This window comes from Ostrinia nubilalis, chromosome 19, assembly GCF_963855985.1.
Source record: "Ostrinia nubilalis chromosome 19, ilOstNubi1.1, whole genome shotgun sequence".
Classification (NCBI taxonomy): domain Eukaryota; kingdom Metazoa; phylum Arthropoda; class Insecta; order Lepidoptera; family Crambidae; genus Ostrinia; species Ostrinia nubilalis.
In genome coordinates this window covers 10853086-10880135 of record NC_087106.1, presented here as the reverse complement: position 1 = coordinate 10880135, position 27050 = coordinate 10853086, and the positions used below count along the sequence as shown (strand labels likewise).

Here is a 27050-nt window from a genome sequence, read left to right as displayed (position 1 = left end):
ACCTAATTTAATATTCACTAAGCCGAATTATGTACTACTTAAGTAATTAGTAATTCGTAGTAGAGCCATCTAGAGCAAAATATTTAAACTAGAGGTCGGTGCAGTTTTGGATACCTTTGTAACTTAACGTTTAACTTTAAATAACTTGACCAGTATAACCTTGTCGTACCGTAACTTTTTCAATTCGTTTTTATTGCAAACCTAAAAAAGTTTTGATCGGTTTTTATAGCAATATAAAAAGGTTAATTATTTAGCGCAATATTGTCTAGACTGCCCAAAACTGGTATAGGTTAGTCAAAGTTACCTCCGACTGTGACCTACATCCGTTTTTAGTCACATAGGCGTCGTTAATAATTTTTATGCTTCTAATTCATAACTCGAACGAGCCCCGCAACGATCGCGTAAAGCGACAAGAGTGCAAATCGAATTTTATGTTCTGGGCCATAAGAGCAAAATTGTGGTGTTCGCGTGACCTACATCGGGACGCTCTAGGCATATCGGCTCGTGTCGCTTATATGATCTATAGGCCCTCTGGGACAAGCGGGAATTGATTCCCGTTTGCAAAAACCAACAACACGCGAAAAATTGTTAAAACCGCTAAATATCCGCCCGTGATGAGTATATGGCATTCATACATAATTTTTAAGATATTGTTACACGCGCAGATAGCGTCCAAGGCAAAGAACAATGTTTTTGGTAGACGTGGGCATTAATGTCGCGGTTGATGTCAACATTGATTTGCATTCAAAAGTAAAGAAAGAACATGAATATGTTTCAAAATGGTAAGGTCTTTGTTAAATGAGGTTTCATTAAACTTTTTTTAACCTTCACTCATTTATGTTCCCGTTAAGCCCTTTACCAACAGATAAATCATCAAAAAATTAAGTATAGACGATTAACCTCAATTCATAAAGGCTGCGTCATCGCACCACCAGTGTTAATAGGTTATTAGAAACACGTACGGAACCCCGAATGCGTGGAGCTTGGAATTGTGGTCGTAAACCGAGCTGCGCAAGATTTATCGCCATTTGACACTGGACGCGTGTAAAGTGCGAGGAACCCTGTCCCGATACCCCCGTGATTAAGGCATGTCCCGTCCCTGTTGAAATACCTCCAGTTTGGAGTGATGTACAAGTCATGTACCGTAAAGACACTGAAGGCATTCGTCAACTGATTGTTTTAAAAGAAAGATGTGAAAAAATTCCCATCGCTCTGATCCAGTCATGTCCTGCCTATGGTGGTTCATAAAGTCTTGTTTTACAACCCACTCGATTAAAATGAGAGGAAAATACCTACTTAGTAACTGAAAGTTTATTGATAAAGAATTTGAACTTTTATTCCTAATACCACCTATTTTCAGCTCAAATAAAAAGTTCGAAAGTTCGTTGCCAGCCAAACTGTAGAGCGCTGATACAAGTTAATTTCTCTATAAGTAGTGGTATGCATAACTTTACAAGTTTCCAACTACCTCTACTTTCGAGAACCTATCCAACGCGTCCCGAAATTGAGACGCTTGTATCGATCCCGCGAGTCCCGGTCCCGGTGCAATATCTGGCAACCCTAACGCTCACTTTTATTCTTATTCCGCACACGGTGTTGCCATTCTCGTTGTGTACTGAAGACAAATGTTGCTCGGATGCGGGAATACCTACGCTTATATCGCAAGATTCGCTAGTTTAACTGTAGTCGGGTGAATGTGTTCGATTTCTTCCTCTATTACTTTTGCTTTGTTTAGTACTTTCTATTTAATTAGGAACAGCCTTTTGTGCAATGTTTGTATATTCATTATGAATTTGTTTTCAAAGAGTTGTATGTCCTTTGGTGAGTAATCGTCAAGGATCAAGATTTGTTATTCTGCAAATTCACGAGTGTTCATGAGTGTTTAGTCTTTGACGTTTATTTATTCATATTATACTTAGTACTAGTTGTATCTAATTTTAGCTTGTTTGTCCGTTATCTAGACGCCACAGTACAAGCTCTGTGTGGTTTTGGATTAGGTAGTGGGTGTGATATTAATGATATCAATTTGTACGACATCTCTAAGAAGCATTTTAGTTGTCCATATTTTACTGTCTTTAAAAAACAGTTAAAAGTGAGTTTCAGTCAAATCTTAACTGTTTTCAAAGACAGTTAAAAGTACAAAAGTTCAAGGCTATTTTTACAACTAGGTTTTATTGTAAAAAATCATGAGTTAAGCGACATTTAAAGTAATATTGATCCTTTTACTTTATTACGTCGTCGTGACGTTAATAACACATTTTAAAGTCAACATAGTAAACATTTGCGTACGAACGTGACTTCCTGACTTAAACTATAGTGTTAATTAGCATAATCACATACATTAAAAACAGTGATCTTTACTTGACCTTTCAAAGTGAAGCCGTTGTGCCTTTAATGATATGATATTTTTACTTGGCACTGGTCTCAAAGGCAATATTTGAATAGCCAATAAATAGTTTTGACGTTTAAAACACAAAATTATTGCTTACTTCCACATCAGAATATCATAATTATATGCTTTAATTTATAACGATCTGTGACAGACTGGACTGACTGAATTTCAAGAGCGCGAAGCTGCGGTCAAAAGCTAGTTCCCAACCAATAAATCTTTTTGAAGTTTTAAACAATCGCCGGCGCCACACATGGTATCTATTCATATCATGTCGACAGAATTTTATTTCTAATAGTGGACATAACTTTAATTTGTCTGTCGTAATTCTTTTGTACAGACTGCATATCAAGCTTAACACTGAGGTCTCTTATGTAGTGGTAATAGAGGCGACTTTGTAATAAAACTTTATAGTCGGTACTTAATTTAAAGGCCCCCTTGCTGTACCGTCTGCATACAAATCTACTGGGGCTGTGCGTTTCACTCCGTCGCGACTATTATTAAGAATTATGGCTTCCAATTATTGTGGAAACGTTCGTAGATGACTAATAATTTACGTAGTGTTACTAAATTGTTGTGAAATTAATTCCGAAATACCTGAAATGTCTGAAATTCAACTTTAAAATCGCAAACTACAATAAAACAATTAAAAGGGGCGTAGTTTTGCATGTCTAAAAGTAAATTGCGGTCTAGTGAAAATAACGAACAATGTTCATTATTATTTACATACATAATAGAAATAATAGTATACTATTATTTAGAACGACAATGATACGTACATTTATAAGTGACTTGCTGACTCGTAACGTTCATCAGAAATAATATAGGATTTTAACGGTAAAACATTTGTTCAAATCGGTCCAGTACCTAGTTTCGAAGTTGATGTGCCATTGTTTGTAGCAATGCAACAAACACTCAAATATTTGCTCTTTATAATAATGTAGAAAACAACAATCAACATAACACATAAATACTGTCTAAAACTGCCGTAGTCGTGAATGTAGACTGGCTTAAAACCTGGCTAAGTCAAGTTGAACTGCCGGCTATGAATATCCCAGGATTACGGTTTATTTAGGAAGTTATTGTGATTAATACCTACTGTAATAATGAACTCACAAAATTAATGATTGATAACGCTTTTTTATTGTGACATAGGATAAAGTAAACATTCCTAAAACATAATCTGAGCCCGATAAATACTCGTATTCATTACACAATGTATTAGGGGTTTTTACTAAATCGATCCACTTGTATCCGTTTTAGGCTTTTCCCATATTAAAAACGATTGACTTTTTATCAGCTAAGTACCTATTGATTTCTCATAATTTACCTATTATATATTGACTCTTGGAATTTCCCCTAGCCTAGTTACTGCTTCATTTCTGAATTAATTAAAAAAATCTGTACAGCCGTTGGCACATCAAACTAAATACTAAGGCATCTCAAAAATGTGTTTATTTGCAGATTTGTTCAGTAATTAATTCATTCTTCTTAAGATAGCTTTGCAAAAAGTCCCTCATCTTCAACTTATTAATTCTTTAATTTATTTTCTTTTTTTTACCCAAATTCCCCAGCCCTTAAAGCGCCTTTAATCAGATTTCCATACATTATGACATTACATACAACGCAGGTTCCGTCATAAGTGACATTTTCACTCGTCAAGTTGTACTTGTGCAGTGACTTCCTTGTGCCGAGAAAAAGCGAGAGACCGATCGCATTGACCTGCTTATTCGCCGCGTGACCTCGCGCGGCGCGTGCGCAGCGTACAGCGACCGCTCATCAGACTATGCATTTTAGTTCAATATAGCTCTTATTGCAACTGCTTAAGACGCCACTGTGTTTAACTTGATGTGCCGACGCACGTCTGTAATCTTTCGAACTAGAGTAGTCATAAAAAATTTCTTCGTCTAATATCTGAATGAAATTAGTCAAAAAGCTACGAATCCTCCACTTAGGGCTTACTGTATCATTCAGCAACTCATAACATTAAATTTAAAACATGTAATCAGTTACTCTCAGCAACAGGCATTTATGTATGACGCAACTAGGTGACAAAAGAAAACATGGCCCCTACTTCTTTGATCAGAATCGTTTATTGAAGAACTTGGAAAATGGGATAAAAACCCAGCACAACGATGATTATGGCAAATACTCCGTACCAGGATAAATCTAACTTGATATACATTATTTTCCTGTTTGGTGTCTTAGCATTCAGTCGCTACGATACGATTAGATTTATATACTCTTGGTTTATCAGTTAATGACACATAATTGAACTCATTTGGCATCCCATTCCGGCATATTACATCACAGCAGTGGATTTCTTAGCAACCAGTGTGTTTGAAATGTGACATGAAATGTATGACAGACAGATTGTACAGCGCCCTTAATGGTTACTTTTCAGGAACTGAAATCTTCATAACTTTTTTCTATGCACATGGTAAAGCTACAGAGGTGACAGGTCGTAGTTAACACGTTAACCCTGTAGTTACGGTTCGCGTCTCCCCAGGTAGACATAACCATTTCTTCACATTAATAAGTAACAAAGGAAGGAGTTTGTTTTGAGTTTGTAAGTGCGATTGGTCATGTAAATATTGATCATAAGCAGTGCGCTCAGTTTTGCAGAGTATTGCGCTATTTAAAAGTAGTGTTGTATCAAACTCAATTCGATCGATTAGAGCCCTATGCTAGGAAAAATCGTCACTATTTGTATGATGTACGCAAGGACAGTTTCGCATGATGTCACTTGACGTCACACCGGAAGTAGTGATACCGCGAAAATCACCGGTCATTCGCCTGTGACCAGTGAGTGACCAGCTAGTAAAAGGTTAACATGGTAACCGACCATTGCAATGGTTAGGCCATAGATGAGTCACTCAGATGTCACTTAAGTTGAACGGCCTAAAATTGTCCACGCTAATGAATCTACATAAAATGTGTCTAACTTTGTTAACTGTATTTTTTACTAAAAACTTTACTGCACAAAATTTGACAGGGTACATAATAAAATGTTCTAGCTCAATTTTTTAAAAGACGCGTACTTTATTAATTAAATACCGCGGAACTTAAAACTCCGTACAGCATAAATAAAGAAAAAAAGGTCAAAGGTTTCCCCCAACAAGCTATGGTCTATACGAGGAAAACGAAAACATCAGACCGCTATTTGTAATTTTAATAGCGTTGTAAACATTAGCCAAAGTTTGAATCCTCAAATTTCAAGCGAGTTGTTCAGTTTTAAACTTGTGTTATAAGTATACTAAACCATTTTAAAGGCTCCGTAAACAACTGCTCGATGATTTGTTTGAACAAGACGAGACAGCTACTAATTATAGCTCTGGAAACCTATAGCGAGTGCAAGTAGGTTTAATATGTCTTAATGTGTGTGCCAATCCAGCTAATTGGCGAGGTAAGCAACCGGCTGGTGGTTTGATGGAACATAAGCGGTCGCGGATTTTGTAAACTTGCTGATTTTTTGTAGCATAGTTGAAATTAATGGTTTTAAAACTGAGTTCACGGACTATTTATGGCTTTAAATAAAATTACATGCATGATGATGAGCCGAGAACTAAATCTAAAGCCTGAAACTGTGTCAATGCTGAATATTGTTTAAGGTCAAGTCTGGGTCATCAAAAATATTTTGAAATACGTCTAACTGAAAAATACAATGTTTCTGATTTCAATTGTAAAGTAAAGCATTAAAGATATTATGATTATTATTGTTGTGATGAGTTTTTGAAAAATAAATCTTTGAACCGAATACTTACTGTTGCGTTGCGTCTTTCGTTATCAACATGAAGTAATACATTATTTTGACTATGATTTCTGTTATGTAGAGTTAATGTTAGTAAAAAATATGAGTTATGGAATGGATATGCTCATAATAAATCAAGATGCAACAAATCGCTACCGCTTCCGCCCATGTCCCGCCAGCCGCATACTTAGGCGGGCTGCGCCGGCGCACGCGTGTCAACGTCCGCAGGTGCGCGCGCGTCGTTGGCCACTGGACGCCATTGTTCGCCACCCCCGCCCCGTCGCGCCCACCGCCCGTTCAAGGATGTATAACATATGATTTTATACCTAGATTATCTTCGTTTGGCAACTAGTACTCCGCCAAACTGTTTATGATAATTAAATACATGCTAATCCTGAGTGAGTGTAGGCTAAAATCTCCTCACGCTCCTGTAGTGGAGAGTGGAGACTTAATAAAATGACCTTAAGGACCACGACGAGTGATGATGATGATTATAAAAAAATCCTCCTGTCTCCTGTTAAGTTATATGATGTCTGATGACACGACGTGTTTGACACTTGTAAAATGAAGGTAGACCATTGTGCCTGTTTTTCTAAGACGTAATACACGAATAACATTCTAAGTCTAACACAGTTAATTAATTGTAATTATAAATTTAATACCAATGAACTGGAATGGAATGAATTAACTGCGTTACATGCTCTTTGAATTTGGCGAAAGGTCGTCAGGCATAACACTATAACATTTTAGGTATGTTGCTATTTTGCACAAAAATATGCTTTTGATTTTAGGTACAACCGAAAAAGTCCTTTGAGAGAATATCGGTCGTTTCCCATCGTACATCTGGCACTAGTCGGCTTAATTGTTACCGGTCCCCAGAGCGAATCCCCGAAAACGAGGCTGCGGTCATGTGAGCGATCCACAAACGTTTCAAAATACGCGATCTGCCACGTCCGTTTGCTACAAAGAGATTTCGATTTGACCTTTTGTCCAGGGCTTAATCTGTTGACGTAACCTGAACAGGTTCCGCTCTGTGCGAAACAATAGTGTACAGTAAGGCGGAAAATTAAGTGCCCATTTTTCACCGTAAGTGTGCCCGATAAAGCCTAAAGGTGGTTTCATATTTTCACACCTGACTGTATCTATGTCGTAACGCGGGCGACGATATAATAACGGTCGGGCCGTTTCGCGAGCAGATTTAAATTCGCGCAGTATTAACGCAAATGGCTAATGTTCCTTTGATTTGAGCGAGGATTTGTGTGATGAATGAGGATAATCATAATGTTATGTAACGCCTTTTTCTTATGTGTCCACGTCAAACTTTATAAGCTAATAGAAAGACTTAGATAAAACTACACTTGTGGTTACAAAATTGTATAAAATATCAAGTAGTAACAGTTGGTTGTCACTTCTCGAAGCGACACCAAGCTCAAAATATTGATGATACTGGTAAAGGAATCCACTACAAAATTAATTTGTGTCTCAAAATAGCTCTGCAATGTAAGGGAGAGTCCGCTAATTTGGACCAGTTTTTTTCAATCCCATTTTACACATAGTTTTCTTTTGTTTTTGCTAATTTCCATGGTATATAATAAAAGATACATTATTCAACTTACTATTTCATAAGTATTAATTAACATGATTGTTGTATATTTAGCACAAATCAACAAAGTACGAGTTCAGAGCTTCGGTCCAATTTAGCCAACCGGTTCGATAATTTGTACCACAGGGTTACTAAATTGGATTTCAATAAATTTCAAGCCTATAAAAAAACTATGGCAAAATATTATACGATACATTCTTAACAAATTAGGAAACGAAAAGGAACAGTAGTTAATAACATAGACAATCGATATTGTTTTACACGTTATCACGATTTTGAGTACAAGTTTTGTAATTCCAATTATCGTAACGCACACTTGTACCTTATCTACTTTGCCAGTCTTTTGCTTTCATTTATTGTTAGTCAAACATAACTACGCTATTATAACTTCAAAATATGATTTACTAAAAAAAAATTCAAAATTCTTTGGTAAAGTTCCATACAACTTGATGTGGTACAATTTAGCCGACTAGGTGATAGTGCTTTTAAAAAATCGGTAAAAAATATAGCTTATAAATACCGAAAAATGTTTCAAATAATTGTAATCCACACTAATTTACGCTTTTAAATAATATATTAGAAACACCCTGTGATTAAATTTAACAAAATTACAAACTAAACATGTATTGTCAAAAGTTACTTGAAAACAATGAAAAAATACCTTTCAAAATAAAACACACGTATTTGTTGTCACGGCAAAAACCACATGGCCGATATTAATTGATTTTAGTTGTGTATCGCTGAGTGTTGCAATTACAGACATTCAATAAATACTTTACGAAATATGAGGGTGGTACAATTTACCCGGCGGTACAATATACCGAACTCTCCCCTATTTTAGGACCGTCTATCCCCGTTCAAGGTTGGAAGCCCAATAGATTTACTTCAAAGCGTATAAAATATTTATAATTTCTTTTCAGTTTACTCTCTACTTTATGGTATTACGCTTTGTGGGTGGCCCATAACAGTACTAATTGAAGTATAGACGCCTATCGACGCCATATGTAGTCTGTTTTACACGTCGAACGTAACTAGGCAGTAAATATTACTAAACAAAGACACAAGAATAGAAGTAGGCAAGTAACCAATTTTCCGAGGTGTCAAACTGTCAATGTCACACTTAACCTTTGTCTAGCTAGTTTCAGCATCAATTTTTGGCAGAAGTCATTATTTACAGATTTCGCAACCGTGGAACTGGTCATTGATATAAAATTGTAAACGTTTACGGTTTAATACATCAACTAGCGACCGCCCGCGACTTCGTACGCGTTATCCCGTTTTACTCCCTTAGGGGTTGGATTTTACAAAATCCCGTCTTAGTGAGCACCTACGTTCTAAAAGGAACCCCCATGCAAAATTTAAGACTCCTAGCACTTGTAGTTTCTGAGATTTCTTGATGAGTAAGTGAGTGAGTGACATCTCGCTTTTATAGATATACTATGTATGTAGATAGAGCTAATTATTCCTCGATTCTTTTCATTGAATGTATGTACGAGTATTATCATTATCTATAATTTTAATTACTCTACACTGGAATTTAGTTTTAACTGATAGTACACAGACTTGTCTCATTAATAAAATATTAAACAATATTCATTCATACCAATGATGTGATTAATTGGACCGTAATACTGATTAGGGCTACTTCATGCTAGTTTTAATTACTCTTTGAGGTAGTCAATCATGTATAAACTACAGAAAAGAAAAGAGAAAGTTTTATTTTTAAAATTTAACAACACTAGTTCCGAAATATATTATCATCTAATTATAATTATTTTATTCTTTCAAAAAATTATCGGTTTTGAATTAATATCAAAAACATACGCGCGAATCGCACAAAGATGCCGAACGCATAAAAATAACGATTGCACACGATATCAATGCTATCTGATGCTCCCCAGGTTATTTACACCTCGGCAAGTGTAGGGTTACCCTGAGATGGGAAGTTTTCCGACATTTTCGGAAGTTTATCTTTTTCGGACAGATTTTAAATGGAAAATGGGAAATCTTATAACGAATTAAAATAAATATTTGAGTTTTAAATAAATAAATATTTAAGTTTGGAATAAAATACATAATAACATTTGTAAGCCACAATATAATAAATTGTTTGTTGTCCCAAATAAAGATAAAAAAGAAAGGGAAAGATGTTAATTTTTATTTTGGATTTTATTCATTTTCAATTTATCTTTTAATGCTCGAGGTTATACCATAAAATATTATAACATAAATTTAAAAAAAAAACAACGCTGAAAAATCATAGATAATCTTAATTTCTTGGTCGTATTTCTTAATCGAATCGACATCTATAAAGAAAATTAAATTATCTACGTAGGTAACCCTACGGCCAAGTCAACGTCCACTAACGGCGGGAATAACGCGCGCGTTTGGGTTTCGCTTTCGCCGGCATTTGCATATCAATAAAATGATAAGCGAATTAAAGGCCGCGGCCGCAGCGCCTGCGGTCGCGAATTGATTCCTTTATGTTTACACGATGGGATTTCGTTACGGTGGTTGCGGGTTCGGTTCTCTTAGTGATATTTTGTCGGACGTGTTCTGTCGGGCCGTGTTAGGACCGAAACGGTTCATACATTTAGTGTTAACGATTAAACTGATGTTGTGTGGTGTCGTATAGCTTCGGACGTGTCGCATACTGAATAAAACCGATTCCGTTCTGATGCGTCACCCACGATACAATACCTTTGACATTTTTTTGTTTTTATTTATGGCTTATCTTTCTATTCTTACGTATTTTTGACCCACATCGGAGAAGCTCTTGGCTTGCACCTCATTCTCGCCTCTATGATGGAAACTGATACATGCATATTCAGTTTTTACTCAAATATCTTTCTTTACAGCATCAAGGTAGCTTTCCATTGTGAATCCAGATCAATTATAATAAGATTACAGCTGAGAAAGACCGGAGTATGTAACTAGTGCGTTTAATGTCACCTCGTTAGGATCGAGCCAGTTTCTCCACTTTCATTTGTATTTCTCTCTTGCTGGTCACATTAAGACTATAATTTAATCTTACGTCTACATATGTGTTATAACGTCCTTTTAACTGTCTATTAAACACATTTTGATGATTTATTATTTATTTGTAGTTTAATTTCCGCCCGAGGCTTCGTTCACGTGTATTTCGGTCTCTCCGGAAAAATTGCTTCATTCTTATCTATTTCTTTCTCATCAAGGACATAAATAGGTACGATATTTCTTCTTGCGAATCTCTGCCAAAATTCATGAAGAAAGATTTTGTGGTTCCTACGTAAAAACGTCATCCAATAACATAGAAAATTAGGTATGAAATAGCTTCTCTGTTAGTTAGATGTGCAGATGATAGCAAATCGAGCTTAAACTTAAATATTGCGTAGTAAAATATGTAAAAAATTGGTAGTCTGATGTGCTGTCGATTATACAAATAACAACTTAATACACGATATAATAAAGTCATAATCCAATCAAACTCAATCAGCCCAACTCATTGCGACCGTTTGAAACGGAACGAGTTCATCAATTGCCTCCAGGAGACAGTTGTCGATGTTTTTAATAGATTCGGACAGATAGCGCCATCGGGCTAAATCCAATAAGCCGGTTACCCATCTGGCTGGAGCCAGCCGTTTTAGAGGTTGCCCGGGAAGAGGATTCTCGGCCTTAAACGAAAGGCTGACGAAAACTTTGAGAAAGACTCAACTTAGAAAAGATTAATGTCACAAAATACGATATCATTCATTAGTGTTACGATAATAACAGGCTAACGGACTTTTTTTGTTTCGCTAGTTAATGTATGAAAAAATAACAAAATATCATACTGTTTCTAAAGCCATAACGTGCAGCAACCTAATAGAGTTTATGTGCATCATAGTAAAAGAGTTACCTTATGTTGCCCAAAAACAACCTACGTAAACGTTTCGCTAATCTGTCTACTAATAATTTTTAAAAAGTTGCAATTATAAGAGAAAAATCCACTGGCGGTCAACTAAAAAGCAGCATTGTCTGCAGTGTTTCAGTTTTGCCTACCTGTCCCTTACACTGTATTCTAATTTTGCTGAAAAACACATTTGTCGCGGGTAAAAAAGTTTCCATTGTGTAGAACTATAGATAACCATGCTACTATCTACTAAACCCGATTTAAATTGGAGACTGGTTTTTAATTAAGTTTGTTGAAAAAAGTTAACATAGGCTCTAATGGTTTGAATTGACTGACGTGAGCACACCTCAATGAATTTTGTAAGTAGGTAGTTCCTCCCACAAACTGGCACGAGTGTGGGTGTTGTGACGTTTTCAGGCGATTCAATGGCAAAGCTTAACGTCACGCTACGTCACGCGCGCAGACGATCTGTCAAATTGTGTGAAAACGTCACGCCAACACAAAATACATTTTACGCCGCGGCTACAAATACTCCAACGTTTGAAAGTAATCCAAACTCACTGTCAGTGTTTCTTATTGTCGTTTATCCGTGTAAAACCTTTCCATAAATAAATGTGGAAGAATCCACTTCCCAACACCTACACTCTGAAACTACACGAAACACTTGAAATCGAGGAAATCTATACAATTGGGAACAGTTGCAGCGCCATGATCGCAAATGAACTGGACTGGAGTAATAAGAAGCAGAGACTACTCTTAAATTTTTATCAGCGTTTTATGTTCTTTAACGAACTAAAGTCGCTGACATGTCCCGACGGATTAGCAAGCTGAAGTGGCAATGGGCAGGGCATACGCAGAACTGACGGCCGATGGGGCAGCAAAGTTCTGGAATAGAGGCCGCGTACCGGACCGCAGCGTGGGACGTCAACCTACAAGTTGGACCGATGACATCGTAAAGGTAGCGGGGAAGCGCTGGACGCAGGCCGCTACCAATCGATCAACATGGAAAGCATTGGGGGAGGCCTATGTTCAGCAGTGGACGTCCTATGACTGAGATAATGATGATCTTCTTTAACTTTTCTACCAAGTCTGGCATATGTCGCAGAGACTGTGTCGTCACATAAAAGTGTGCGCCATAAGTATAATCTCTAGTAACTACGAGATCTTGTTAGCAGCCGTAGTGGTCGCGAGTAGTAATGGAAAACAGCAAAGTGGCCAATCACATGTTGGTGCATAGATGAAATGAGTTATGCTGCTACGTGAGCCGCGTAATTGACTCGCAGGGCTAGCAAAAGTTGCTTTTTGAAGTTTTTATTTGTGATTTAAAATTAAATAAGTAAGTGTGGAAATAAATTAGTACATTTGCGGGTAGTCTGTTGGGAGGCCTTCACAAACCTCAGGCGATGCTCCTTTTCTTTATTATATGGATTTAACTTGTAATTAACTTGTAGCTTAACCTCATTAAATCGATAAAAAAATCAAATTACCAATACATAAATTTAAATTATGAAACTATTCCAATACGTACAACAATAAAAAAGTTTTAGAAAACAAGCACACAATGTAAACTGTGGAAAAACATCAGACTTTATTTAGTAGAGACAACGTTACCACTTAATTAACCAGTCTCTTCGTACACTGTGGCCGTTTCAGTCAAATGACGTACTGTGTACGTATCCGAAAACATGTCTGCCAAAAGCGGCATCCTTACCTTTAATCAAGCGCCTAACTCCGTCTGCCGTCGCATTAGGGGTCCATTTCGCGGCGTTTTGTTTACGTGGGCAGCCTTCATCCCGCTGCTCACATGAGATGGTTTTACAATCTAATATCAGTAATGGCCGTGCGATGCACGGGCTATTCGCTATGGAGATACGCACATCACTATATACATTGCTGTTGAAAACTCAACCCTATTGCAACTACACAAGACTCTAGAGTGTTTAGCTTGACGTGCTAAGTTTGTACCTGGAAGGATCGCGGTTTACACCTACTTACGTACATGTTTTACTCTAACGAGATTCATTTGAAGCATCCTTTGCTTGTACGAGTATGAGAAACGTGGAGTTGGCTATTTTTAACCGACTTCAAAAAAGGAACAGGTTCTATTTTTTTGTATATTTTTTTCATTTTTATTAGGTAATTCTATCTAGGAGTATTCTATGAGTAATACCACAGGTAATACTGCGGAATTTCAATGCGTAAGCTACAGAAATGAATCTTATTAATCAATCAACTCTAACAAGTTGAACTAAAGCATTCATTAGGGATATTGTTTAATTCGATAATATTGTCAATTTTATCTTTATGTAAGTGTACTCTATTGGCATTGGGATCAAATAAAATATTGTAAATAAGTATGAAGAGACTACTTACTGTATGAACAGTAGATGATGAGTCTTCGTTCGTTTCAGTCGAAAGACGTCCACTGCTGGAGAAAGGCCTCCCCCAAGGATTTCCACAAAGACCGGTCCTGCGCCGCTCGCATCCAGGCACCTCCCGCGACCCTCACCAGATCATCGGTCCACCTAGTGGGAGGCCTGCCCCCGATGAGTCTTATATCTCCCTAACTATCGCAAATCCTGAACAACATAACACTATTTTACGGCAACAACTAAATAAGTCCCATGGAAAAAAGTAGCCAGAGAGTAAAGTATGGATCAGCGTGCAATCTAGCCGTAACTTGGACTCCTTTGTCCTGATGGCAATCTCCATAAACCAGCTAAACACCTCCGAGATTCCCCTCACGGTCTCCGGGGAGGGGGCGCCACCCACCGGGGTAGTGTGGGGACATGGCCAAGAGGAATCGATTGTCGATGTTCGTTTATTGAAGAATAATCGATTAATTCAAACCTCAAGAGGATTTAAGACACTATTTAAATCAAAGATATAAAAAAAAATGGTATTTTTTTATGTAACAGGAGGCAAACAAGCTGACGTATCACCTGATTTTATCGATTAGATTAATTAAATATGATTATTAATTATGATTTCATGTATTTCATTATCACATTTATTTTAAACTTAACTGATAGTTGTAAACTGGTGTGTGTGTGTGAGTGCCAACAAAGCTGATGGTTTCGAATATTACTAGCGTTTTAAAATATTTGCGCCTAGAATACCTACCACCTAAGCACGAAATCATTACATTCTTTTATTTCATACAACTTTATCACACAAACGATTTCGATCACGGATAATCGTAACAAGAGACGTGTGTAAGCCACTTGCCAATTATCGATATTTTGTACTTGGTGCTCGCACATCACTACCCTTAGTTGTGCGAGAGTTAAAGTGCCTTATGATTTCGCGACTCCGCCGCGAGGGATGGAGTGATCCCACTCTTTTATTAATCCATAAAATCACGGCCCGCCCATTCGCGGGTTTGGCGTTGACATCAAATAATTAACTTTCGCACACGCACTTGTTTGTTGATTCATTAAATTAACAAAATCTTAATCATAATATTTAGTTTGAGAAGCGACTCTATTCGCTACGAAAATTTTAATAACAAAATTAAAAAGAAATGGGTTCTCAAAAGTCTATTGTGTGATTTTTATCGCAAAATGTTATTAATTAATGCTAATATTCCTCGGAGTCATTTTCTATCTAACAAACATTCAATCAAATAACTTTTTAACCAAATGCATTGATTTGATAACAATAAAAAACAACTTTGATCCTTTTTTGCTCACAGCTGGATAGCATTAATTTGTAATAAAAATTTGATTCAACGAACCTAGGATTTGAAATGAATTTTCAGATCAGTTCTCATATTACAAAAGCTGTACGCCTATTGTAGAGCTGGAGTGAATCGAATTCATAATTCTTTTATATCTGAAATGACACTCGAAAGTCAAATTATAACTATTGCTTTGAAAATGCGTCTTCATCTCTATTACTTTTCCGTTTGATTAAGATGAGCGAATTTTTCTTTTTAAAGCAGAGAGTTTTTGTATGAAAATCTGGGTGAATTTTACAAGAACAGCCTTTTAAGAAGTAGGCCATAGGAAAGTATTATAAATGACGTCGTTATGTTTCCAAAATGATATGTGATGCCAATTCACACACTGGCCAATTTGAGGTCACGGGTCGTTTCCGTTTGAGATCAATGGTTATTTGTATTGTTATTGTTCTTAACTGACTGGTTAGACTCATGATGAGATTATCATCACCAGCTCACTTGGTCTCCACTGTCGGATAAAGACTTTCTAATTTACCAAAGGCGTAAGTCCAAACAAAGCTGCGGGAAATAACTAGTCGTATTCGAGCTAAATTGCGTAACCATGTGTATCATGAATGCGATTATGATGACTTATTTCTTGTGTTTATTGTTACAGGTCCCCCGTCCCGCCGCGAGAGTGAGTTCAAGAAGCCGTCGCACGCGCCGCAAAATGGCCGCATCCACCACCGCCCCTATAACTACAACAAGGCGAGGGATTTGTTTGTTTCTTTATTGCAACAGTTGAGACCACACACTACCCTAGAAAAAATAACATTGACATTTAATATCGCGATCGCTTTACGCAGAGAAATGGACGCCTTGGACGTTACTACCACCCAAGGTGCTGACCACTATACGGCAGAGGAAACACCCCAGGTTTTTATTGAGTACGAGCCATCGAGTGTGGACAGACCATTTTTCTGGGTCAAAAAAGGGAAATTTAGTTACGTAAAAAAGACAGATCGAAGTGATTTTGGAAGAAATGATTTTAATGTTACTTTGTCTAGGGGAGTTGGTGTCGGACTTCATAAGCATGAGCTTAAAGCACTTTAGAAAGTTAAGTACTTTTACTGAACATGCAATTTATAATAATCGTTCTGTAACTATTTAAGCTACGGAATTTACGTGTCACATTACATGTAATAGGATGATGGTTCCTATGTCCATCGTTAAGATCACTCAATCGTTATTTAAAAACACTGAACGAGTAACCCAATTACGGGCGGCCTTGAACCACTAAACTGGTACACTTGACCTGGTTAGTTGTAGTACTCGTGTCGACACAAGAGATACATGCTCAAGAGATATAGCTCTCAATTATAAATAATATTGCGACATAACTTTCAATACTTATCGTTAGAAAAACCGCGATTGCACCACACTCTGTAACCGATACGAAAATGTTTTGTTGAACCTGATGATTCAGTTTATCAAAGGCCAATCACCCATGGCACATTCAAAAGATCTTTGCACTTACATCAAGTTGCGACGTGCATATTTGCATAATCGATTTAATCGCGATATCTCGATTACCAACTTCTGTGAGAAGACCACACGCTCTATCTCTTACCGCGCGGATATGATTGAAAAAGACAGACATCAGATACATTAAAATCGATTTGCAGAATCGATCCATAGGTATGAGGTCACGGTCTTCCAAGCTGTCAGTTAGCTATTGTGTTGCATCAAGATAAGTCTTCTGATTGAACTTCTAGTGACCCAAAATCGTTTCGCTGCCAAATCATACATTGCCCATTGGCAATCGACGCGCGCGCAAGCACCATACACTCGATGGCGAGAATGTTAAACAAACGTCTCAATTTAAGATGATTGTGATAGATTGCAATACTGTCAGATCTAAAATAAGTTTCAAGTGCACGTTTACAAATTATCTGATTAGTTTATCGTGAGAGTGGAATGTTCCGTTCGCAGCGATGTTATTGTTACTATTTACAAATTATTATATTTTATGTTGTAATTGGAAGAGAATAGCTTTGCATAGATTAATTGTTTATTGAGCGTATAATTACATGCCTATCAATCTATTTTGTATTAGTTTCTACAAGTAATATTTATTTTGAAGCTCGTAGGTCCTAAATAAACAGAACAATGAATAAATAACTTGCCATTTATTTAAGATTGTGATGTATCTCCTGCAGTCCAGCTTTTGAGCACACTAAATAAAGTATGGCGCATACTCGATGTGTCGTACCGTAGCATTTCACGAGCTCTGTACGGTAAACTTAAATTTTAAACGAGCCACGCGCATGCAGTTCCGTTTGTTCTCCCAAGAATACTTTAAGTATACTCAATGTTATCATGTCTTTTTGAAAAATCGTACTTTAGGAAGAACATTCGTGCTGGATACCGGCATGAATACAATAATGTTTTGCTTATCGCTTATTCTGAATTGCAGTCGTCAAACTTTTGTCTTTTATGACTGAAATTAGTAATTATAAGTTGTAGAATATTTGAGACGGTATTGATTAGTGTATTATTAATTGACGCCTTCACAAGTTTTTATAGATAATCAAAGTGACAACAATTCATTAGTATTGCATAATTATGACATTTTTTGCTACTAGAAGAGAAAATACGCAAAGCACCAATTAAACACGGCAATAAACTCTACACTGAACGACAGTCTTGTAAGAGACTCGAGTTCACTTCAAATCCCCTAGAATTCGGGGCTCATTTTCACAAAATTAGCATCGTGATTGTGTGGCTTAACACTGTGTCAGGCTGAGGTACAAGAATGGGGGCTTATTGCTGGGAGTAATCTCTCTACAGACATCATTCTGTATTAAAGATATACAAGTGCGGGGAACAAATTGGGTCCTTTTAACTATAGTAGTATTTAAGTAAATAAATGCGAATACAGAGAAAATAAACAACAACAATATAAGTCGTGCGATAGCGGAAAACTCGACAAATATTTCAGGTGTATTCTGAATCCAATTTCGTATAGGATTTTTCCTCGTATATTTCTTTGGAATACAATCTGGGTGTGGTATGATACAATCAGTTCATAAAACGATTTTGTGGGAATGTCGTGACATCACGTAGAAGCTTTATTATCATCAATACAAATACATAGATTCTACTACTGAGGTCTAAGGCAACCTACAAGAACCAGTTTACCTGAATAACTTGATAATGAAATACTTTCCAATATATCGACAAAACCCAGATTATAAGATTGATTAGCTGTTATTGGATAGCACTATCGTTAATCGTCATAATATGTGATAATTGCAGACATTATTGGCATGTAATAAATTTATACGTTCAATATGTGGATTTTGTTTTAATCTCGCAAGTTTTCTTTTGATATTATTTATTCTCACACTGGATCTAATATACATCGGAATTAGACGTCTATTTTCTGATCGGTGTGGACTGTTATGTACGCGTTCAAGCCTGGAGATAATTTGAAAAGTTTACATATCGGACTGTCAATTCTAGTTTGGAGGAATGCTAGTTCGATTCCCGTCGATCGCTGAAATATGAAACCGAAGTGTCCCAATCTTAACTTAGTTTACTTGTAGGGGTTAACAGGTATATTAGATATTGTGTACGTCAAATAGCTGAGTATACTACTTAGGCCTTTAAAAAAAGATAAATATACTTATTTATATATTTTTTGTCACAGACCGAGGCTCCCGGCTCGACGGCTGCGCCGTCGCACCGACCGCCGCATCTTAAGATACAGAACGGATTCCAAACACAGGTAAAAACATTCCCTATTATTGTATTATGGTGAGTACCTATAGATTGCAGCTTTTGACATTTCATAGAGCGGCTCGTTGTTCTGTTACAAGTGCTCTAGTCTAGTCTATACTCACGCAAGAATAGTGAGGGTTTCTTGCGCTGCTTCTTCTCACCACTAGCCCATTTATTGTTCCGAAGCAGTGGTAGGGTTAATACTGGGACGTGTAAAAGTGCTTTTTAAAAGCCTATTTGCTAAAATTATGAGTTTTGTGAGTTTTTTTTTATGAATGGGTCGATTCGTCAAGAAAAAATATCGGATATTAAAGAATAGTAATAGCTCATTAAAAGAAAGTAACTTCCAAGGTTGTCCTGATATTCATTCACACAATGTTAGCTTTTGAATTTATTTCTTACTAGCTTTCCGCCCGCGGCTTCGCCCGCGTGGAATTTTGTCTGTCACAGAAAAACTTTATCGCGCGCGTCCCTGTTTCAAAAACCGGGATAAAAACTATCCTATGTTCTTTCCCGGGACTCAAACTATCTCTATGCCAAATTTCATCAAAATCGGTTGCGAGGTTTAAGCGGGAAAGCGTAACAGACAGACAGACAGACAGAGTTACTTTCGCATTTATAATATTAGTTGGGAGTTGGGATTAAGTAAAGTTTCGCACTGAAATAAATATTATTCTGGTATTTGGTAGGTAGGAGTATCAAAATATACTAACGAAGTAAAATTAGCGAACTGTTTTTCAAAGGAGAAAACGAAGACAATTGAATTTACTTGGAAGTATTTATGTATAAATTACATTAGTAACAAGACAAAAAATATGGACGTGAGTGAGATATCACCGTATGACGGCTAGTAACTGCTAACTAGTGCTAACAGCTAATAAATAAATGAAAACAAGCTGTTGTTTCATATAACGGAGCCGCAGTGGAGAATTAGACTCAGTCTGAACTTCAAAGCTGCCTCCCACGTCTGTGTTCGGTTCACCTGGAAACTTGTTTATTTTCATATTCAAAGGAGCTTGGGTGAAATCATTTTAATCGATTTTTTGCAGCATGTGACAAGCTTATATCGATATAAACGGGACTCTATCATCTGAAATGGGCGTGAGTTTGCTACAGAAATTTGTTCTGATGTGTCTATACGTACACAGGTGGACCCCACACTTCAAAATGAAAGTCCAGTGTATGAAATCGTATTCAGTACACAATGGTCTCTAAAATATGCTTGTATCTTTCGTTTAGAATTTCCCAATAAAATTATGAAACATTGTACAGCCACGCGAGTGTAAACCACAGCAAGTCTTAGTGCTATCCAAGCCCGCACTTGGGATTCCTGCGAACATTCATCCTCTCGCTCACGTCCACCGCTTTAGAAAGAGACAGGGTGTCATCAACGTTTAGAAATGTTTTCCGTACGCAGATCCTCCAACAATAACAATACTTTTACTGCCTCTAGACCGTAAATCACGAAGCATTGTAGCTATAAACGGACCCTAAATTTAATCGCTGTACTCGCTAAGGAGGTGTAATGCGTACTCGTAAAATGTGTAGTTTTATATTCGACTGTGCCAATGTGTCCAGATGCACAATAAACACAAGCGCAGTAGTCCCACCCCTTTCTATTTAATATTTACCTACTGATTGGGTATACGTTAAAAGACCAGCCAGAGTATAAACATTTAAAAAATCTTATTATTTAACCCTAGAACCCTACTGGGTCTTTTATATTATTGTAAATGAATACTATCTTACGTTAACCCCTCGCCTACGGATTTCAGCAAATAAAAACAAAGCTGTAAGCGCCATCTAGAGCTGTGTAACGCCATCTACATTTAGGCGCGTGACTTAGGGGAGAGGGATCTTTTGAATTTTGATTGGTACAAGGTTCTTTTCTGTCGCCCTTATTTTGCTATGAGTAAGAGGGATGAATAGATTGGATAATAAGTAAAAGGCTTCAGTGCTAATAGAGCGGGAAATGATGAGATGGCTCCAGTATAGATAAGAGAGAGATGGTAAATTATAGATACCCTACTGTGTGTATAATCTATATTGTAATGGTTTACAGCTTGCGCTTATCAAACGCTACGTACCTACACATAACTCTGCGGTAATAGAAATAAAACGTTCAACATAAACTGCTTATCAATGCAGTACCTAAATTGAAACGGTGCCACTAGCGTAAATAACGACCCAGTTAAGAGTTATTTCTTAGTATGTAAACATTTGCCCTTGTGATATTCTAGATGGTATGCACATGTTATTGCTCATAAAAATAATACTATAAAAAGCACGTTTTGTTTTTCGTTTATTCATATATTCTTAGGTTAGCTGACGGGAATTAAAGTATACAACACAAATATCTTGTTAAATGGACATTATTTACTTCTCACATATAATTGTGAAGATACACAGTATAATTATTGCATGTAGTATCAATTAGTAGAGTTGACCTTCCTGCCAATTATGAAAATTATTTCATCTAATATTTATTCAAATACAGTAAGAATATTTGCGTTAAACTTAATAAGATGGTAATCGCTGAGCAATCGTATGATGAACGAACATTTGCTCGCGTAACTGACTTGAGCGAGAGAAAAATATATGGGGTTCGCGAAAGCTCATTCTTAGACACTGGCTTTATGAATGTTCGCGTACGCGCAGCTCGTGACTTTTGTATGAGATATTGACCGGTGCATAAGTAAATACATAGGCACGTATTATGTGAATACAATTTTAAAGCAACAAGTAAGAACGCAAGCGATTATATCCGACGCACACCTTTCAGGTGTTACAAAAAACGTATCACCGGAAACGCCAGGCTTCTGTAGCGCTCAATGTATTCATGATAATTTATACGCGAGGAATAAAACAACCATTGAATGATATTTGATTTCCGAATAGTAATCGGATCATTTTGTTCGTCATTTGCGGTTTTGATTAGCAGATGTGTTAATGATGATGATGATCAAATCTATATGTTTGTAGATAATGTTAATTTTGTTATTTTAATGTGTTTTGATTGTAACAACCATCCATTTATTCCATCCATTGACTGAGTAACACTGACTGCTCATAAGTTTTCAGCATATTTTATGCAGGTATTATTTTAATAAAATTAGGATGTGAATAAAAATATTCACAATATTCAAGTCACATTTTGAACTTTCTCCTCAATTTCAGTTTGTTAATTCGTAAAATCAAGATTATGTATTTTCATTCTTTCTCTTAGAGCACGACTCTATGTACAGATTTCCACAGTATTGCAACACATTCATGCAACCTTATGGCGCCTCGTAGATAAGATGAGTGTTTTATGAATTTACAAGTTATTGATTCACCCGTTTTATTGTTTGCAGAACGCAATAGACAGCAGTCAACCTCCAATAGAAAGTATACTGAAGGTATGTCACATAATCTCTATTATAGCTTTATTATTTTAAGCTACATTTGTTATCATTTATGTATTTACTTTGAAATCTACTTATTTACTTATCAAGATGCATACCTTTTCTTTATCTAATAGTATTTATTTTTATTCTTCTAGCTTTATTTGACGCTTTATATTATTGCTTTGTTTACCAATAATGTAACTATATTATTTATCTTTTTTTACACTTTTTACACTGCTTATTATAGCTCAATAACAAAATGATACATAAATATATCTTATCTTTCGTACGAGATAGATAACATTTTATGCAAATATGCTTGGTGGATAAAAACAGTTATTTTATTTTATGGAAGTAACTTTAAAATAGAGTGGACGACATCATATCAAGGCACTTCTTTATGTACCTAGTTGTAATAGGTTTTACAAGACTGGGTGTAGGTGTAGACTCTACATCATTATGATGGATTTGTTAATGCTATAGATAAGAGAAAGATATGTAATGTAATTCAATATGATATTATAGAATTATCCAGATGATTTTTAAATAAAATGTCCTTTTTTTGTTCGATTTTATCAATATTTTGTCCTTTTTTTTTTCAGGAAATGAAGTCATTGCCAACCCCTGTGTCCGTCATAGCAGCAACGCCTCGCAAAGAACTTGAGAACAAGTTTATTTTTAACCCCTACACGAATAAGGTAATTCAATTTTTAATAATCTTGTTTACGTATTTTTGATTTCACTTGACAGTAGTGTCAAGTTGAATGTAATTTACAAAGAACTAACTAATTGATGATTAATAATACTTAGTAAATTTTTGCTTGATAATGTTTAAAAACTAAAGTCTTTAATTAAGTATACTTACTAGTAGGTATGTACTAAATAGTCAGTTTGATAGCTCTGACGTGACTATTAACACTTTGAAGGGTAGTTTAGTGTGCGTTTAGCAGAAATGATCAATTATTCAAATTGTCAATGGACTTGTATATTTTTTGCTATCTTTCAAAGTGTTAAAAGTTTATAAAACTTATCGGCAAATTCTAATTTGGGATTTTTCGTTAGGTGCAGGAAAACCCTCAAATAACCAATAACGATCTCAAAACGCCTCTTCCAAAACCCGGTAAGTGCTATTTTTAAGTCAAAATAATAATTATTATTCAACCTCTCCAATGATTACTATTATTAATCAATAGTGAATGCAAACATAGACTTGTTAATATTATCAGTAAATTGTCTCTCTGATTGTTGTGGTATTGATTGTGCACTGTGTATACGTGATAAGATATCGTATCAAATGAAAGGTATACAGTTGAGATAGGACGTCCGTATCTGTTTTTTAATCATAGCGAAATGGTGATTTTCTTGTCACGTTCAATTTCTCGACGGCTGATATAATTTATTAAACAGGAATAAAATTAATTTATTTATGTATTCTGCCAACTATTTGGTTGAGTACCAACTCATGAATTATGTTTTATTCCAGAGCATAAAACACGTTAAATCATTTGGCTTAATCCTTAATTTTACAACCAAACACTAGATGAACTTGTCTCACGATTAAGTTCTCAAACTCAAAAATGGTGCTTATTGCTAATTGGCTCATAACTTAGCGGTCTTGACCGCTAGCCACGAATATTGTACCGGCGAAAAAACTCTACTACTCAATTTGTGCGTATGAAATTAGCTCCCTAATTAGACATCAAAGCGTATCTAACAGCATGAAATCTTTATTTCAAACTAAGCCGATGTTACGCGAAAAGGTGTAATAACCCCAAACACGAGAACTTTCATGAGTAAAATCAAACCAATAACACTACATTCTATTTTCGATGCTCTAAAAATACGTTTCAAAAACGTTGCGCGCGCGTTTTGCAGCGTTCTCGGGTCGAGTGGACCCAAATAAAAGGTGAAATGAAATATTAAGAGGCAGTTTACACGTATCGCGGCGTAGATCGTCCGTCGGCGGCACCTGTCGCCGGAGCGGATAAATAAATTGTGAAAAAATACGCAAAACAATGAGAGACGCGAGCCGCGCGCACTCGGTTAAGGTTCGGCCAAACCAACGCGTGCGTTCGCGATGGCGATCAGTCACATGCACAAATACTTGTATGTAATAGAAATGTTGAATTGGTCAATTTGATCTAGAATTGTTACATAAAGATTAAAGCACAATAAACATTCCCTGCAATGATGAAATAAATGAGTGATGTACTGGTGAAGTATCACATTTTTTTTTACCTTTGTATGTAAACCACAGTAATTTGATGATACAGCACTCATTTTGTCGGCTGTCTTTAAGGATGATTTAATACCTGATGCATTAACGGATTTGTTGCCGAGAGATTAAGTTCCTAAGATTAGGTCATTATAAGAATATTTCAGTCAATTTAAACCTTATTATCTTCATAAATTCATAGTTAAACATTTCCATATGCTGTGCCTCTTCTACAGACATAAAACAGGAGGCCGCAGCGAAAATATTCGCGCGTGCTAACTGAATAATAATGAATATTCGCAAAGCGGACATAACCGGAATTTGTTACAATGTAATGCCGCCGGCTTTGTGTTTGTAAACCTTCCATTTCGATTGGTAAATTGACTTTGTACGCGTATCACTTATAGTTTGTTGAATGAATATTTCACGCGCTAATTATTATGCATGTTATCATCAAACCAGAAATTCAATGTTTTATGAAACTGTCTCATTGATTTTGCTATTTTTAAAAGATATAAAGCTATTTTGTTAGTTTAAATCACTTCTTGTGATTGACCTTGATGTTCTTGTAATGCAGTAGAAATTAGCATAATATCATCAATATAGTCCGCATATTAAAAAAGTTTCACGAGTGTTGTTCAGTCAGGGCTATTAACTCGTCAGTGTCGTATTATGCGAGGCGGCGCAACTTCTAAAGTTGAAAGGTGTCGTTAAAACTGTTTCTGTTCACGTGCAGAGTGCAGGTAGATGTGGCGACGGTAATTTGCATATACGCCATCCGCAAGTCCATCTAAAGGTTTAATAGTATGTACAGAGGAAAACAATAGTTATATTCAGTGTATAATTGATATTGTTAATAAAACGTTTTGTTCTAAATGTTTTAACGCTAAACATTTTTTTGTTTCCGAATTTCGCATCATGAAATATCTGTTCATAATACACATATTACTCTTGCAAAAGTCAGTTCGTGTTGCTTTTACATTTTTCATTGTTGTGAGAGCTTCCAACGACCCTACAGCGAACCGCGGCGCGACTAAAGCTCGAGTGAAAAATAAAATGCATGCATAGTGCGGATTAAAAACGTACGTCGCGATAACGAGCGAGTTGAGAATAAAACCGATGTCCTGAATAACATAATTGTCTGTCTGCTCACGGTTATTTAGTTTATGGCGTTTACAATTTAACGGCGGCTTTGTTAAATGAAGTCGTGTATAGCCAATTGTGCCAAGCTCTATTTTAATGGTTTTCATTTAATATCTTTGCGAAATTTCTTCATTCTGTCTACATCATGTCCTATGGTTAAATCATCTACTAAATGTTCGATATTTTTCATTCCAAGTTCAAAAGTAAATACAAAATCTGTACCAAAATGTAGACGCAGCAAACGTATTCATATTATTTTCCGCATTGTGAGTTTAATATGTACCCGGACGTCTCGGGCCCGCTGACTAAGCTATACTTACATCGGATTCTATTTCGCTTACTAAATCTAAATGTGAACACACTCAAGGAAATATTACATTGATATTTATTTTTCTTCATAAATTTGTATTTATCGCCAGTGCTACAGTTACTTTAACCATCATATTTTCTACTGTTTGATACCTTTTTTCTGGACAACTGAAAATTGTTGTCGGAAAAATAAGTCGATGTGCAGCCAACTTCACGTTTTGTCCAATTTATTTATCCATCTGGATAGTTAAGTGGTGGCACTATATCGGGATCGAACGGGCCTGCATGTGACAAGCCCTCGGGAACTAACCTCGAATTAGATTCGTTTTGCCAACCCCCTGAAAACTGACGACTATTTCTATTTCCCGTCTGTTTGCTAACGGAAAAAAAATGCAGCTGAAAAGTCCGAAAGGAATGACAATATGTACTAGCCTTATTGCTTGTATTTTAGGGGAGTGGTGAACTCTGAATCTATTTGTCTTAAATTATAATACACTGACTAACTGATTAATTGGGTAAAGCATCTTATTTTCTAATCTACTTGCGCAAAAACTGCGAAAGCCGAACTCCAAAAGTTTAAGTCTCTGCTTTAAAAAAAATTACCAAATGTGTAAAATAAAACGTCAAAACAAATATTGCGTGCTCACACTATATTCTCTGATGTAAATAAGATATATTCATATTATTTAATCGCGCCCACTCGTATCTTCTATGTCAAGGCGAACCGAAATAGCGTCGCGGTCTTAATTCCAGATGTCAATACGTATTCATATAAATTTGTTCATAAACGTGCGAATCCGGCGAGCTGTTAGCTGTTACGCAAGCTAAACACTAATATTAGGCATTGACGACGCGTTTACGGGTTTCCCCACACGTTATTTATTTCGTAGGACCGAGGGCTTTATGAGTGGCAGCCTGCCGTTATTAATGGTCGAATCT

At 36.3% G+C, this 27050-nt stretch overlaps 1 protein-coding gene across 1 annotated transcript in view; it reads left to right on the top strand.

Moving 5' to 3' along the window:
- The window catches only part of LOC135081348 (AF4/FMR2 family member 1-like), a 94905-nt gene that overhangs the window by 27083 nt on the left and 40772 nt on the right, over positions 1 to 27050 (top strand). The window contains exons 3-7 of the mRNA XM_063976066.1: positions 15952 to 16043; positions 18988 to 19065; positions 22412 to 22456; positions 23047 to 23142; positions 23507 to 23564. Coding sequence (XP_063832136.1) covers positions 15952 to 16043; positions 18988 to 19065; positions 22412 to 22456; positions 23047 to 23142; positions 23507 to 23564 — 369 coding nt within the window. The remainder of the gene's footprint in view (positions 1 to 15951; positions 16044 to 18987; positions 19066 to 22411; positions 22457 to 23046; positions 23143 to 23506; positions 23565 to 27050) is intronic.